This window comes from Phaeodactylum tricornutum, chromosome 28 (assembly GCF_000150955.2).
Source record: "Phaeodactylum tricornutum CCAP 1055/1 chromosome 28, whole genome shotgun sequence".
In the NCBI taxonomy this organism is placed as follows: Eukaryota; Bacillariophyta; class Bacillariophyceae; order Surirellales; family Neidiaceae; genus Phaeodactylum; species Phaeodactylum tricornutum.
Window position 1 is genome coordinate 144,628 of NC_011696.1, and position 16,291 is coordinate 160,918.

The 16,291-nt window shown below is 46.7% G+C and overlaps 6 protein-coding genes across 6 annotated transcripts; 2 read left to right on the top strand and 4 right to left on the bottom strand.

Moving 5' to 3' along the window:
- Positions 1 to 114: 114 nt before the first annotated feature.
- PHATRDRAFT_50268 (predicted protein) lies at positions 115 to 2,048 on the top strand. Its single transcript, XM_002185100.1, has one exon. The coding sequence runs from the start codon at positions 262 to 264 to the stop codon at positions 1,945 to 1,947; it is 1,686 nt and encodes a 561-aa protein (XP_002185136.1). The 5' UTR covers positions 115 to 261; the 3' UTR covers positions 1,948 to 2,048.
- Positions 2,049 to 3,771: 1,723 nt separating this feature from the next.
- On the bottom strand, positions 3,772 to 5,027 carry PHATRDRAFT_50269 (predicted protein; the record flags this gene model as incomplete). The annotated part of the gene is made up of 1 exon (XM_002185181.1): positions 3,772 to 5,027. The coding sequence occupies exon 1, from the start codon at positions 4,954 to 4,956 to the stop codon at positions 3,772 to 3,774; it is 1,185 nt and encodes a 394-aa protein (XP_002185217.1). The 5' UTR covers positions 4,957 to 5,027.
- Positions 5,028 to 5,584: 557 nt separating this feature from the next.
- Positions 5,585 to 6,002, top strand: PHATRDRAFT_42364 (predicted protein; the record flags this gene model as incomplete). Its single annotated transcript, XM_002185101.1, has 2 exons — positions 5,585 to 5,677; positions 5,826 to 6,002. 2 exons carry the CDS (start codon positions 5,585 to 5,587, stop codon positions 6,000 to 6,002), a joined length of 270 nt encoding a protein of 89 aa, XP_002185137.1.
- Positions 6,003 to 6,077: 75 nt separating this feature from the next.
- Positions 6,078 to 10,172, bottom strand: PHATRDRAFT_50270 (predicted protein). Its single transcript, XM_002185182.1, has one exon. It carries the CDS (start codon positions 10,088 to 10,090, stop codon positions 6,131 to 6,133), a length of 3,960 nt encoding a protein of 1,319 aa, XP_002185218.1. The 5' UTR covers positions 10,091 to 10,172; the 3' UTR covers positions 6,078 to 6,130.
- Positions 10,173 to 10,746: 574 nt separating this feature from the next.
- Positions 10,747 to 12,026, bottom strand: PHATRDRAFT_50271 (predicted protein; the record flags this gene model as incomplete). Its single annotated transcript, XM_002185183.1, has 1 exon — positions 10,747 to 12,026. One exon carries the CDS (start codon positions 12,024 to 12,026, stop codon positions 10,761 to 10,763), a length of 1,266 nt encoding a protein of 421 aa, XP_002185219.1. The 3' UTR covers positions 10,747 to 10,760.
- Positions 12,027 to 12,797: 771 nt separating this feature from the next.
- PHATRDRAFT_50272 (predicted protein) lies at positions 12,798 to 16,182 on the bottom strand (the record flags this gene model as incomplete). The annotated part of the gene is made up of 4 exons (XM_002185184.1): positions 12,798 to 13,053; positions 13,123 to 14,239; positions 14,316 to 15,437; positions 15,512 to 16,182. 4 exons carry the CDS (start codon positions 16,180 to 16,182, stop codon positions 12,832 to 12,834), a joined length of 3,132 nt encoding a protein of 1,043 aa, XP_002185220.1. The 3' UTR covers positions 12,798 to 12,831.
- Positions 16,183 to 16,291: the final 109 nt, after the last annotated feature.

The following is a 16,291-nucleotide window of genomic DNA, read 5'->3' on the forward strand; positions in this document are numbered from 1 at the left end:
GTCAGAACTAAGCCCGTTCTCACATTATAAAGAGTCAACGGCTATTTTCGTATTTCTCTCTCTAGCTAGTATAGTAGCTCCGAAGTGTTTGACTTTGAAGCCCTCATTTTGCGCACCTCATGATAGGCGCTAATGTAAATCCACGGAACCGAGCGCGAAACAACGTTTCACGTCTCTTTCCATCTTCATTCACATATAGCCGGTATGAATCTGTTTCTTTACAAGTAGACACTGTTGAAGACAGCACTCGTCCAATTTAACATGGTGTCATTCTTACCAGTGGTGATCTTTCTTACCTGCTGCTGCAATACAATTTCTTTCACCTTTCTTCAAGGACAGAAACCTCATGGTTCTCTTTTGCGTCTTCAAAATCCGGAGGCCATGCCAAGTCGACTGGGCGCCTTACCCCTATCCATCGGAGAAAGCGGGGCAACGCTTGACACTGGCTTTAATGGTTTTCAATTGTTGGGTTTGGAGGGGCCAAGTTCGTTCCCAACGCTTGCCCTACTTGTTAGAAGTGCCATAGCAATAGTGGTTGTTGCTGTTTTCCAAGGGATTCTTGGAATTTTGAACTATCGACGCAACTTTGGTGAAGCCCCAATCCCACGGATCCCAAGCCACGGTATAGTTGTCGTTCATCCTGAGGATAGCCTACAAATTGCACCCGAAGAGTCGCTAAAAATCCTACGGAAGGCCAGCAACCAAGATGTGCTTCGTCTTTTAGTAATTGGAGACTCTCTTGCTGTTGGCGTTGGGCAATCGCAATCCTGCACTCAAATAATGCCAGAGGTAATCGCTAAAACAATCTCAAAAAAGCTTGGCGGGCGAGCTGTTTTTTGGACATGTCACGGCGAGCCGGGAGCTTCTGTTGGCTGGTTGGTTCGAGAACTAGAATGCGGTGTAAAATATCGAACCTTTGAAGATCACGTCAACGACAGCTCTCCTATGTCGGGCACCATCAAGAGCGACGACATCGTTGTCTCAGGTATGATTAATTCAGAAGATACTGCTAATGTTACACCGTGGAAGCAGTTGCTTGAGCACCATCGCAATCAATTTGACCCTGAATTTCTTGAACCCTATGACATTACAGTCGTTTTGACTGGCCCAAACGACATTAAATCTGCATTTTTCCCGTTTCTTCTTCTGGGGGAGGATATTGAGCTTCGCCAACAAGCTCGAAGACGAGGTGGGAACTTCGACAACGAGCTGCAACGACTAATTGAAGCGCTGAATCTTAAAGTGCGAAATGAGTTCCAAGGGCTGAGGAAAACAATGTCAAATGCCACGGAGACGGTTCGAGTGTCGTTGGGATCAGTAGCTTCGTCAATGCGAAGCTCTTCGGAGACTTCCATGGGTTCCATAGATTCAGTTCAAGTTAAACGCTCGGACTCAGATTTGTTCTATGATCATGCCCCAATTTTGCCATTTGAAGAAAGAGTAAATGTGTGTTTCCCTATCGTAGTACTACCCGGAATGCCTGCTAGAGCTCTTCCAGCTCTCCGAGATATTCCTCTCCGATGGTTGACAGTCCCAGTCCTCGATCTTATGGACTCCCACAAGCACCGATTGGCTACCAAGCGACCAGCTGAAGTGCTTTTCATTGCTTCGCCGCCTGTGCAACAAATTGATCAATACGTTCAACATGAAGGTAGCATTTGGGCAGAAAATCAGCGAGAGGCGACTATCCTGGCCCTCCGTAAAATTTCATCAACAGACTGTGATTTTATTCAACAAAGTATGAAGCATTTTTATGGCGAATCTTCGAAGTGCTCAGCGCAAGTGCCAAAGAGACGACTTACCATGTTTGCAACAAACTATCCACGGGAGGATGCTTTCTCTGCAGATACAATTCACCCAAATGAACTTGGCTACGATTTCTGGGGTAGAGTTATTGGCAATGGGATATACAGCTCTATCAACGAAACTTTGAGAAACAACTTCTAATGTAAAAGAAAATTGATCTACTATCTTGTTCCTAGAAGCGAAATCTTCAAATGATCTGTCAATAGTGTATTGACATGATAAGCAACATGGAGAGGATTTGTGTTTCTCGGCAAGAGAAACACTGGAATTACTTGAAAAAACAGAAAACTAACAGTAATAGGAAACGAAAGCACCCGGATGGGATCGAACTGGCTGCACTCCTGGATGTGATCGTTTCTCCAATCCGCTCCAATGCCACGCAACCGAGACAGCTTCAGAGGCATCAAACCAGCAGACTGGATAACCAATAATAAGTTGTCGGATTATAAAAGAGAAAATAAATGAAATATCTGCTCATTTATTTCTTCGTTTTGTCAACTACGACCCTGGGTCTTTCCGGCTCAAACATCAGTAGGAGAAGGCTGTTTTTATGTTGCGGAGGCCTTCTTCAAGTTTACACTCAACCGGGGAACGAAGCAGACGGCGCTTGTCTACCAGGTGATCTTGCCCCATCCTGCATTGGCGTTTATAAAGTTCCCATTGATTATTCAGTGCGATCGTTTGTAGGGAGTGAGGAAGCAATAAAAATATACGCACCTGACCTCAACTACGTACCGCCGATAAAAAGTCCACGTTCCCATGAGGATGCAGTTGCGGTCCTCTTGGCACAACGAAGAGCAGCAGATGATATTTCGACTGTTCTCCTTGCAGGGAGGCTTGAAGAGGCTGGAATAAAGGTGCTTAATTTGATGCCAAAGCTCACGTCGGCGGGGCTAGTTGTAGTATCATTCGTAAAGACAAATGAGCCTAGCGGCATTGTTGGGGAGCTGAAACGAGCTCGAATTCAAACTCAATTTCAAGACCTTCAGGCAATATGGGGTGGTGTCGATGTTATGATCGGCCAAGGTCTGCGCGGGCAACTCGGTGTAACAGCGGCTGCTCAAATCCAGATTTTGAGGGAAGTACAAGAAGGTGCCAGAGCTTACGATGATTTCTTGGCGATGGTTGGGCTTTGAGCTTAATCGCATTTGCAAGTTTCGGTGCATACAGTTAGAAAATGATCTTTACAAATCAATGCTAGTCTTGTTTCGTAGATGAAAGGAGCCGATGGTAAATACTCAGTCAGAGACAAAGCCAATTTCCACATTTGCCATTCCGCAGCAAACGTTCACATAAATCAAGCTTTTGAACTTTTCCAAATCCTATTTCAAAGCCAGTAGGCAAAGAAGGCCGAAGAGACATCAAGAAGTCGGTATGGACGAAACAATAGAGTCGAATCCATTCTTGGAAAGCTCGCGGCATTGAGAGAGGTTCTTTTGACATATTCGTCGGGCAAGCGCCTTTTGGATACAGATATTCACGATCTTCCTCTAGATAATGCGAGAGTGATACAGAACACAGACCTGAAAGCCGTCAGTGGAAAAAAGCAATTGAGAAGATACTGACAGAGCCCAACAGCTGAGAAGGAATTTTTCCGCGTATCGCTAGAAAAAGCTTTTGGCTTTGGGTAATTAAGTGACAATCGCAAAGAGCTCAACAGACAAAAGTTCGGCAGATAATCAAGACCCATTGAGAGAGAAAACTGAAAATCTGGAAAAAATTAAAGAAGGAAGATGATTCTTTTGTTGTAAAGGGTGTGCAGCATAAATGGGAAAAGAGGTGGCCTTCACGTCACGGGATGGTTTAGTGGCGCGGTTGCTGGCATGGTAAAAGTTTGCCAGCAAAACGAGTTATGATAGAAAGCGCAAACGAAACAAGCGGTCCAATGAAACACTTCGTGATTGTTATGCGATTCAGACCGTGGTAAAGACGATCTACATGTAATTTACATTTAGGTACAATTGATCAGTCATAACTGATTAAATAGCTACCATCAACACCAAAATCGACAAAGCTGAGGTAGTGGCCTTCATTGGTAAGGTCATTGATGGCCGTGTTCAATTCCTCGGAGACGTTGCCCCACCACGTTTTACCATCGTTTGCTCGTAGAAACCACTCTCCTGCTGGGCCAAGGTTGACTATAGTCAAATCATCGCGGTCTCCTCGAGTCGCCAATTTTTCTTCGAGCTCTTTAGGAAGTCCCCGGCCTTGGCATTTCCACGAGCCGTCGTCGAAAACGATAAAGTATGTGTCAAACGTACTTCCGAATGCAACTGACCTTGGGGTTTTGGGAGAATTTTTTAGGTCACGTTCGAGTCCTTTCGGTCCCTTGAAAGCAAAAGTTGCATCATGAAACGATACAAAGTACCGGTCCCGAGTTCCGAGCGATACATACCTTGGTCTGTGCGTAATTGCAGAACTTCTTAATTGACTCAATTTGGAATAGAGTGGTCTCGGAATGTTTGGTGTGTATGCGACACCGGCGTTCCCGTACAAGAAAACTGTTCCCTTTCCGTTAGTCGCAACTCCACGAACAACCTTGTTCATAGCGATAATCTCACCCAAACACTGATCCACATGTTTCATATTGTGCGGGGGTAAACTAAATTGAAATTCGATACCGGCAAGGCCGAGGGAAGACTCGGATCTAGACGTCACCGACGTCACGGAACGCGAGGAGTCGTCCAATGTACTCCTATCGTCCAAAGCTTCCAAATGCATTCTTAATTTCTCCTTTTCTCCCTGCAAAATTGCCAGCCCGACGTCCGCTAATTCAATTCCTGTCTGTAGCGATACTTTCGTCGTAGGGCTTTCCGTGTCCGTCATGCCGACGATGTTTTCATCAATGATAGTAATTGTGGGAGGATTGCGAAGGATACCTTCAACGGAGTTGAGGTCGCTGATGTTCCGCCGGAACACCTCACGGACTTCGCCTTGCTGAATCCTGCAAGTTCCGATCGTTCCGGTATCCGCGTATACATTGACGCGAGCTAGATTCTGCACTTGACACCCGGAATCGTCAATGCCTACCAGGAAACTACACAATGCTGGATTGAGATCAGGCGTCAAAAGGACTTCTTTGCATCCTTGGACGGATGCAGCTCGTCGACGGACTGCCTCGGGATCTAACTTCCAATCCTTTCTCGTCATTATTGTCTGCACCGCAATGGACAGACGAAGAAAGAGAGGCTGTCGCTCCTCGTCCGAAGGGACTGGATGGCACTTTCAATCCTGGGGCTTTGGGTGGAGCAGCTCGCTCGAACACGAGAGTCCAATCGCTCCAACAAGAAAGATGTGGAATGTGGGTGTGAAATGTCGCTCGACTGTCTGTCTCGTTCCTATTGATAAAGGGGTTTGGGCCAAAGATCGAGCAGATTTTTCGTGTTCAGAAAACATCTCTTTTTACATATCTAGAATAATTATTTTTTAGAATGATATATAATTGGCTTGAAACATTCAAGCGGTAAAACCAGTAAATTTAGTGAACTGAGGTCATGAACACTCACACTAGCTAGAGTGGGTATCTATGTTTCACCATTAGGAACCTATCCTAGTCACGACTCAATTGTCATACAAGATTGACAGGGGAACGCAGTGTGCAATGATCGGACGAAGACCAGGCCGCCAGCCAACTTCGCGACCATGATGACAGCAGTGAGCGTGACCGCCGCCGCCGAGACCCAACTCTAATGCTCTCGATCTTACATGAAGGCGGCAACCCCAAACAATAGACTCTTTACTATCTCTTACATTTAGTAAAGACAAACCGTTTTCAGAAATGGAGGAACCTCTTGATCTAATTCGTTTGTCGATCGATGAGCGTGTATACGTGAAATGCCGGGGTGACAGAGAGCTGAGAGGCAAACTTCATGTACGTGTCATGGGGGAGCTTGTACCGGTTCGACAAGCCAAGGAAAAATCGCGAACGATAGTGCCTCAGTGGAGCAATTTCACATTCTGTAAGAGATTAATCAAGAAAGTCGTTGGGAATCTTACAATAGCTGTTTTTACCGTTTCAGGGGTATGATCAGCATTTGAATATGATTTTGGGCGACGTTGAGGAAACAGTTACGAGCACGGAGATTGATGAAGAGACGGATGAACAAATTGTCAAGAAGCAAACTCGTAAAGTGGGGATGCTCTTTGTAAGGGGGGATATTGTGGTACTGGTCAGTCCTCCTCTTCGGACAACCTAAGACGAGCCGGTCATCGTTTGACCAAAGCAGCCGTATGGTAACGATAGCATTCTAGATCGGCACTGCAAACTAGATAGACGCAATAGTTTCTTTGACAAGATTAAATCAACTATCATTCCAAAGTAGGTCTACGTGTCTTTCTTACCAACGCTAGACCAAAGGGTTTCATTAGACGATGTCCCTTTCCTCGGACTTGGAGAAGACGACACGGAACGATCCAAAGAGACGCCGCGTCGCCTGTGTCGGCGACGAAACCGATTAATCCCGCGACCCCGTGACGAAGGAGAGTTTGAGGTGCTGCGTCGGCGAGCATCTTCCGTTTGATCACACTTCACTTGAGCGTATTGTGGCTCTGGAGGCCAGTCGTAAAAGCGTTGGTAAATCAGAGGACTGTATGGAACTACGACTCGATGGACTTCCCTGGGATCAACGTTCGGTGGACCAACCGGCCCACTCCGGTTCGGTCGATGATGACAAGCAAACACAGGCTGGTCTTTCCACGAATTGTGATTCTCCTCATCTTTCTGACTAGACTGGGGGTCTTCTGGATTTAGGCGGTGTTTTGCCGATCGCGAGAGCTTGGCTGGTGGCAAGTGGCCACGTTCTCGAAGAACACGGATTGCCCAATTTTGCGGCCCAACGAGAAGAACTCCCAAAATGAAAAGAAAAAGCCTCCATGGAAAAATAAAAAGAACCAAGCCGAGAACTCCGCATATAAGGGACAACCAAAATGTTAGCATTGGATCTCTCCATGTAACAACGTTGAAGCCTGCACGGAATAAACAGAGGAAGCTGTATGAGGAACCAATTATTGGCTCAACATACAGACCAACCCGGGCCACAAACGGATTTGAATGCGAGTACTGGCCGAGATGGAGCAGCTTGTCGAGTCTTCGAGGCACATCAGTCTTGCGTCGCTTTTCGGGTTTCTTGGAATCTCCAAAATACAGTGAACCAGTCTTATTCAGAACATAGGCTTTGTCGTCAAACCTGTGCCACGTAAGTTCGTGCATTTTGTCTTTGATTTCATCAAGATCATCTGTCAACTTCTTCCCAGAACTTGGACCTTCCACGTCAATGTTTTGCTCCGGGACGACTGCATTGGTATTCTGAGATGAAGGTTCAGAAGTGTTTTCACTGGGCGGAGCAGAGTGAACGCTTGTTACGTTGGTAACCGCAATATCATTTGTTTTTTCAAGATCGAAACTCCAGCTTAGTGCTGTTGAATTTCTGCTCCGTAGCCACCGATTCTCGCCTGTGTGAAGCTCATTTGGATCCTCGTCGCTCGATCTCTGATGCGACTTGAAGCTCGAGGTGAGTATTTCCGGTTCGCAGCTGCTAGATCTTCTATGGTGCCTTGGATTGAGCATGTCGACGCCAGAGCTTACACCATCTCTCACTTGATTTAAACCCATCCCAATCCCATCACGAATTGGATAAACGACATTGTGCAGGCCCGTACGTTCGGTGATCTCTGATGCTGCGTAGGTTAGTGTGGAGGCAGCCTTCTTTCCAGCTTTTTTCCCGGTGTATGCAACAGCCTTCCTCGGAGCAAAATAGTCTTCCTCAAAATCGTAGTCCTTGAAACCGGAGGAGTTCTTCCTCAGGAGATCAAATTCCATGTCGAATCTAGGCATCATTGAATGAACCTCTCCGTGCTTGGTAGTAGAAATTTGAAACGACGCATTCGGAATTTCAGGCGTAACCTTCTCCGTCTCTCCTTTACGCAGTGCGAGAGCCTCCTTCACGCTCAGTTTTGGATAAATTTTTCCACTTGCAAAAGGGAATTCAAGATGATCATCTTCCATAGAGAGCTGCGCATCGTCTCGGTCTGGTAAGAACCCTAGTAGACGAAATAACCACTTGCCCTTCGGAATGTGTGTCGAGACTTTGTAGTTGAACTGTTCAAAGACAGATGGTGACGTGCTCAACATTGACTCTGGAGTCCTTCGGCGTCTTAAAGGTAAGGGGCGCAAGCCAAGCTCAAGCGGTTCGATTGGACGGTAGTTCTTATCGCGTTTTCGGAAAAGGGAAGTGAACATTTCCTCCCACGACGGTGGAACGAAACCACGCTGACCAGGACCGTCTATGCCATACTTGACGTATGTTCGCATCAGTTGTAGAAGTAGGTAGAGCACAAAGTATGCCGGTACTAAGGAAAATGCATTTGAGTAGATGCTGTGCATCCAGGTCAAGAACACATACGCTGAAACACCGGGATATTGCCAGGTTCGAGTATCCCGAAGCTCTATCCGGATAAAGGTAAAAATATACTTGCGCGTGAAATTGATCTCTCGGATTGCTGCCTTCATCTGCTGAAATGTAAAGCGTCCGGGGATGTGCGCACCATGGATCGTGATAGCAACATTCCGAAAGGCCTTCTCGTCTGCACACGCAACAGTTATACCCGTCCTGGGCTTTGAATTTTGCGGCAGAGGTATCTTGAGACTTTTTGGTAAGTAGGAAAGGAGAGCGTCCTTTTCCGTGTTCCAGTTTAAAGTAAATCGTAATCGAACAGCCCCACGGCGTCGGCGAGAATATACATGCGTCGATAGTCGCAAGGGAAGAGTCACATCATACGATGTTCCCGGTCGCAATCGCGCCAGGTCGACCACAACACGACCTGCGAAATCATCTTTCACTCCTTTTCCATCGTCATCAAAGACTCCTACGTATAGTCGGGCATACGCGTGAAACAAAGGAAAAATGCAAGCCCTACGAGCCATCCGTAGCCACATGGGATTGGCCCGGTTTGGAATGATGTCGGTCGCGAAGGCGTAGGATCCACATACCAAGTATACGACGGCATCGGTCTCCGCCATTCGGTCTAGTTTTGGTAATCCTATGCACTGGAGAACTTCAACACGCAGTGAGCCAATTTCCTTCTCTTTGCAATCGGGTGTGCGGAGATCATGAAACTGACCCGCAGGCAATACCATGTCATCCCTCATTTCCCGGTGTGTCATCCAACGATGTGGGTAGGCGTAGGTTGGCAGGACACGGAATTCTTTATCACGGCTGGCCCGGCCTGCGTATCCCCGTACTTGGTGCTCCACATCGTTGGCAATATGGAAGTCCACGGATTCGGTGTCCGTCTCATCTAGATCTAGTTGTCGAGTATCGCTCGCAAAAGTGGCATCTCGTTGGCTACGGATCCGCATCCGGTTATGCCCCATCAAATGCAACGGAGTTCTCAGCGAAGTAAGAAGGCTCTTTTTGCGGCGAACATCATCTGAAAGCCGCCCGAGACGCGAAAAAGCTCGCAGCCAGAGTGCCTTCTCGTTGCTGTAGCCTTTGTTGCAACGAAAATACAATCTCATTGGCCGTCCATGGTTTCTGGCTCGTACAATGTCGTCGTGAAGTTCGCTTTCGGCAACCACACTTCCTTCTTGTATGGAGGACAGGTGACCCCAACCTTCGTCCACGTCTTCCTCCTCGTCTTCTTCGATCGAATGTAAACCATCGTCCGCAAAGGAGTTGTGGGGTTGATCGAGAGAGCAACTCGCGGCATCCGAGTGGTCCGCAAAGGGAAATCCCTCTTCACCATTGGTTGGAATCTCAAGAACAAAACATGATGAGTCGTTTTCCACATCCTTCACTTTCCAAGGCATCTGGGCAGGAATGTGAATGTCGACTTTGCCAACATCTGCGAGAGACTTTAAGGAAGGTACTGACAGCGAGCGTTGCAATCGTGAATACACAGTTCGCAGCACCGTTGCCGAAGGTTTCGAAGATGACTCGTTTGTGTCGGTATCGCTATGGGATTGATGATGCTGATGGTGCTCTTGTGCCTGACGATGGATGGCGTACTCTGGAGGTTCTTTGTAAATAGTAATCGAACCACCGTCCGTCAAATCCAAGTAGCAAAAACGCCGTTTCCAGAAGGCCGGACTAAAGGCAGAATTGCGACCTTTTCGACAATGCAGGGTGCCTTCCAGACAAACTGGTTCCACCGAGCCGATAGAAGCCTGCATATCGGTCGAAGCCGCCGTAGTCATTTCGTCGTCGGTAATTAATGCCAACGCAGCGCGATTCCTGATATTTTCTCGACTCGTATTCTCTCTGACCAGTCCATTTACTGTGCTCATACTAACAATCGCCGTAGGCTGTACACTGTGTGCATACTTGTGTCCGTGCCTTTAGTGGAGAAAAGAAACAAAGCAAACAAGGCACAGGAGGTGGAATGATGCGAAACTCAGTCTAATTGGAACGATTCACCGATGGATCGATCGATCGATCGAAACCTCTTACAAATTGTCGTTGTCGTTGCAATTGGACACCGGTGCGTCGCAGCGGAATCCAGCTCGTCCGTTGCATACAAATTCCCGGATTTGACGTATTCCTGCGGGTACCGTACTGGAACTGATTGTGCCTGGCGGTCGCTGCGTGACTACCTACATACATATCGCGACGAAATGACCTACTTTCATTTAACTAAAGCGGGAACGAGTTCAAAGCTACCATACAGTAATCACTTTTGTAAACCTTTTTGGGAGTACGACCATTGCCTAAGCAAGTGGCTAAATTATATAGCAGTCTTCCCAAGCATGGCCTTCTATGTAGACTTCATATTAGAGTCTGTCACGTGCCAGCAAAGTAGATCGGCATACGATGATTTTTGTGTTTCCAACACCAGACTTTGCCCTTCATCTCCGTTGAAAGACATGCCCTACGTCATCACCACCAGTTTTGCTGTTATCTAAGAATGACATTATGTAAGCTTACACTAGAGTTCATAGAATAGGAAATATGTTAACGTTAGTCTATCTTCTTCGCTACAGCCTGAGCCGAATGTACCAAACAGCCACTCACGAGGCCGACGGTAACAAAGACACCACCCACAATGCTCACCAGTGAACTCAAAAACACCAATATGTTGTCACGACCACCGGTATGATAAACTGTCAACGGCGAGAAGTCATACTGGACAGCAAGGCCAGGCAACGAAGAGGCACCGGCTTGCGCCATGTGCTCCGGTTCTATCGTACTATCTACAACGGACGCTTGGTAGGTTTGTCGACTGGACGTCGGCAACCATGTGGACGTGTAGGTGGGTACGAGCTCGATCTTCATCTCTTGCACCGCCATTGCGCCATACTTGTTACGGAAGATGTGACGTCGTTTCTCCAAGGGCTTCTCTATATTGAGTGGAAAGGAATCTCCGAAACGAATATAGTGGATAAAGTGTGTGGAGTTGTAGCGGTCACCGAGCTCGTCATTGGATGAAGTGTGCTCGGATGTGGCACCCAGAACTTGCATCAACATTTGGCGATTCAGAATACTGGCAGCTTGCTGCCACGTGCGCTTGTTGAGAGTAATCTCGAACTTTCCTGCGACCACAGGTACACGGATGTGTCCCTCGATGGTACAACCCTGTCCCTTTTTGGTTTCAAACTTTGCTGTTGATAATTCGTGCTGGAATGGTGTTCGCATCGTGAGAGAGTGTTTGGGATGTAGCTTTTGGAATTCGCTTGTTGCCAGCGATGCTCCATCGTGATTGAAATCCAGCTGACTGCAATGTAAATAGGGGAAAGTTATCAGCATATCCAAAGGGAGTTTGGCTGCTCGTTCCAGAATCTTTGTTGTCAGGTAGTTGCTGGTGAGAGGAATGAGCGGAATTGATACGGATTTGGAAAGCAGAAGAGAGTCTTTCGGATTTCCAATAATGTAATGAATAATCTGACCCACAAACAAAAAGGCTGACACCGTCGCAGCCACCAGTGTGATCATTCCACCAACGGCACTTTGTGATCGCAATTCGGGCCGCGTCTTGACGAACGCGTCAAGTTTCCGCAACCCAACCATAGCTGCGAAAAAGAATCTTTCAACGCTGAAAAAAAGCAATAACCGAGCACTGCCAACACCGATGTCAAGAGCAAGAATCAGCAATGGCGAAGTCTTTCTGGGGTCGATCGCTTCATCGGTTCGGTGTCTTACGGATGGCATCGTTCGATAGCGTAGGTTTGATGCCCAGGGTTGAACCCAAATTTTTCTTTTGTTCCGGAAACGAATACCGTACCCCATATTAAACCCTCATGATGATCTTACATTGGACAGAATTTTGGATTGTACTCTAATTGTGGTACCCAAACAAAAGTATTTACTGTTAACTTTAAACCCTCATTATTCATTTTGAGGTCTTGCCCGTATGATATATTTTTTCATTTCTTTGTTGCCCAAATGCTAAAATTCTCCAACATCTACTATCAGGCCAGAAAGGATATTCAATGTGGCACAAAAGGGACTAAGCACTGACCTTGTAATTGGTCTCACTATACTGATTTGGATTGGGTTTCTTCCCTTTGCTTAATCAGCCCTACATCTTCACCCCAGAACATTGCAGAAACTAATTTGATGTTACGTTGCCCAGAACAGACAAGATGGCAGAGCCAAGGATGGAATATCACACAATGTTAAAGGTAATTTACTGTTAGCTGACACAAATCTAGACCATACCAAACTGTGACAGTTAGTGTTACCTTCCTTGCCACATCCTGCTTTGCGACACTACTCTATTGACATGACTTTTTTTCAGAAAGAAAAGGAGCAATTGCGAACCAGATGAAGAATGAAATAAAGAAACACCGCCAAATAACTTGAAAGTTAAGATGAAAAGGGACAAGGAATTTTCCTTGTTGAATGTAGGTGATATAGAAGCACTAGGTGGACAAACTCTTTGCTATGTAACTGCAAGTTTTTCCTGTTGGCCAGGCCTACCGAAATCCAATCAAACCGCTTGATCAATGGCAATCATTTTGAAAGGCATAGAGGCAAGGACAAACAAAAATCAGTGCATCAAGTGCCTATGTTTTAAAAAAGTTTTAGAAGGCTAGAAGAAATTGATAACTTTCTCGGCCATCGCGGCAAATACAGGGACACAAAACCAGCTAATCAAACCAGCCGCAACAATGAGCGATCCAATCTTGGCATAAGCACTAGTGGTCGACTCCAAACCTGAAGAGATATTACCACCGGGCCGCTTTTTATCCACAAGACGTGGGTGTGCAGTTGCTTGGCCTATTGGAGCTTCTGTAAAACCTAGAGTTTCCGCCTAAAATCAAATGGATGTGTTAGTATCAGTTCCACTTTCATAAAAGACGAGACTTTATGTCAGACTCACCCTAGGAATCATGTCACCAACTAGATGTTGGCCGGGAAGGCGAGTTCGATGATAGCCTGCTTCCTGCATCGCGAGTTCAGACAACGGTAGCGGCTTAGGGCGGTATGGAACGGCAGTGGAGGAGGGTAATGGAAGGTCACGGTAACGGTCTTCTTTTAGAATTGGAACCTTGGCAATGTACCTCCCAAACATGTACTTTTTCATAGCCTTAAGCTTTGTTGCGTTCTCTCTTTTAACCCGAGCCTTTGCAGCGGCGGCGGAGGTCTGAAGACGGCGCTTTTCTCGATCCAGTTTCTTCTTCTCCTGAATCTCCGCTTCGGTAGGTGGCTTTATCTTGCCAACATAGTAGACATCCACAAGCTTCATCCAAGGACCAAATGTGAACCAAACCAAAAATCGAGACGTCCATTTGATCAGAAAGAACCAAGGAATAAACACACAGATAATTGACAGCAGAAGACATCCGGCAGAAACCCAGAATGCAATGTAGCATTCTTCCCAAAACAGAACGTAGCGAACATGTCGCAGATATCGACAAATCAGCGCAAGATTTTGCTGGACGGGAAATAAAATAGGTTTAAAAGGGTCGAGGGATACTCCACCTGTTTTCGTACTAATGTCCACATCTGCTTCTCCAATTTCTTCCATTTCTCGCTCGTACTCTTCCTGCGCTTTGACAGACTCTTCGTACGCTCTTTCAGCTGCCTTCTCCGACTCTTCAATACGTTTTTGCTGGTCCTCGAGAAACTTTTTGGCTTCTTCGTATTGCTCGTATTGCTTGATGTTGTGAGGTGAAATAGGTGATTTTCCGACAAAAAGTATGTATATGAACTCACGAAAAGTTTTGCAACGACTCCAGAGGTCTGGTAGGTTTTGGCGGTAGTCCATGATTGCTATAATTAACCAAGCAATACACCCAAAAAACAGCGAGGGGATCAATTGGGGCTGCTCTACCAACAAAACTGCAGCAATAAAAGCAGATAGAGAGTGAACAGGGAACTTGTACGTTTCGCCACGAATTTCAATTGGTAGCGTTCCACGCCACAAGATCAATACCATGAGTGCATCCTGTAGGTAATATAGGACATGCTGGATTGACAGTAGCTCTTCGATGTACCTGAAAAAGACAAAGATAGTTTATCAGAAAAAATCACCCGACGATATGGTCGAACGACTTTACAGGACAAACTTACGAATTGATGTACTTCATATCATACTTCGTCATGTCATACTTTCCCGTGCATGTGTATCGCACTACTCGGAAATCTTTGCGCTTTTTCACGTTGACATACATGTCAGGCGGAGGCTCCAGGTTGCTTAGTAAGAGTTTTCGGTCGTCTTCAATTTCGAGACGCAATCGTACCGTGATCGACCCCCGCCGCTTGCGATCTGCCATGCGGGCTGTCGTAAAGATGTTATACTTTAAAGTGTATAATGTGTCTTTGCGTAAGTTCGTCAAATCGACCGAAACACGTCCAACCAAGTCGTGATCGTCAGTTGGATTGATACCTTCGTCGAAGTCGAAAACTCCAAGAAAGAGTTGGCTGCTGCTATGCATGATGTGGAAAATGAACGCACGCTTAGTCCAGGGCATCCATCGAGGACTCAAACAGTCATCGATGATGTCTGTTGAAACTACAGAATCTTGGTACACAATCGAGACGAAAGTGTCCGTTTTGTTGCGTCCGCCGGTATCAAGGTTTGGAAGGTCGTCGCATCCAATAATTTCGACAAATAGTCGCCCGAGTTTCCCACTGCCTGTATCAATCCATTCCTCTGATTCCTTCAAACTCTCCTTTTCCACCTGATCATGAGTCATCCATGTTGTTTGATCTTTGCGCTTCGGATGTGGACCAGGTCGAACTTTGTACTCCTTGACTTCCTCGTTGCCATCCTTGACCGTTCGACTTTGCCTGCGAAAGTAGGAGGCAATATTGCCAGAGCCTCCTTTCGTGTCTGTACTCTGTGCGGGTTCTTTGTGAAAGCGGTTTTGCAGGGCATTGCGTTTCTGCGAATCTGCGTAGTCTTTCAAGAAGTGGATGTCGTGTTCGGACGCCCGTCGACAGCGTATAGCCAGATGACCGTCAACTTCTCCAGTTTTCCCAGGAGGGGGCCCAAGTTTGAATTCCATACGGTCACCTTTTGAATCAAAAAGAACTCGGGGAGGAATTGTAATAGCCCCAAGCTTCTCGTTCTTTCCGACCTTGTCAAAGTCCATGACGAGGCAGAGCAGGCCTTCGCTGAGGAAGAGCTCCTTCGGATTTATTGTGAGTAGGAACAAAGATCCCGTCTTGAGTGTCCAAATAGGATCCAACCTGTCAGCAGAGAGACGAAGTGGTAAGCAAGAATCCTCGAAAACGTGTAGTGTTCCAGCGTTCGCAAAACGTACGTTTTGGAGATGTATTTGGTCCGGTGAACTTCTTTGCCGTTCAACATACAGATCACGAACGGGTCTGATTTGTCGAAGTCGCCAATCGGCAAATTCCAACCCGAAACAATCTCCATCAGCAAAGTGATTTCGCCCTGTGGCATGACGATATCGCCAAATTCCGCTTTGACCTTAGCTTCAGCCCGTTGTTCTTCGCCTTCCAGCTCCTTTTCCAAGACCTTGCAAAAATCTTCCGCAAGACTCACGCTGTCAAAAATAAGTTCTCGAGTCTGCTTGAGTTTTCCCAGCAGAATCGCGACAATAACAGCATCTTTGTAAGTATTTTTGACCTTTAACCCGCTGATTGGGAAACGATACTTGGCTCTCCACCCCTCAATACCCGTGTTTTCTTCATCCCGGGCCCCGTCCAGATACTCGGCCGGGACAACGGTAGAATCTTCGTCTCCATCATCTTCGTCATCCTCCGCGTCAATGGTAGCCAGAGACGCTTCAGGCTGACCAGAAGTGCGGTGGCGAGCGCGACGGCGAGCCGCACGGCGCCCTGCCTTGGTGGCTGGTTCCAACACCCGGACGAAGCATTCGTCGTAGAACTTCGTTGGGGAGCGGTAGGTTCGGTGCACTTCTAAAGATATCTTGCGACGACGTCGCTTTTTGTTCAAAAGGCGAGGCATCAGAATTCCCTATGTGAAAGAACGAGTCAACAATGAGTAATCGAGAACGCCCCGCAAGCAAGAAGACGATGGATCTGAAAAAGATGTCGGTACACCGATCGAGGGAGCA

Bases quoted from the DNA above. Each gene is read 5' to 3' on its own strand.
- PHATRDRAFT_50268 (XM_002185100.1), top strand. From the start codon at position 262: ATGGTGTCATTCTTACCAGTGGTGATCTTTCTTACCTGCTGCTGCAAT.
- PHATRDRAFT_50270 (XM_002185182.1), bottom strand. From the start codon at position 10,090: ATGAGCACAGTAAATGGACTGGTCAGAGAGAATACGAGTCGAGAAAAT.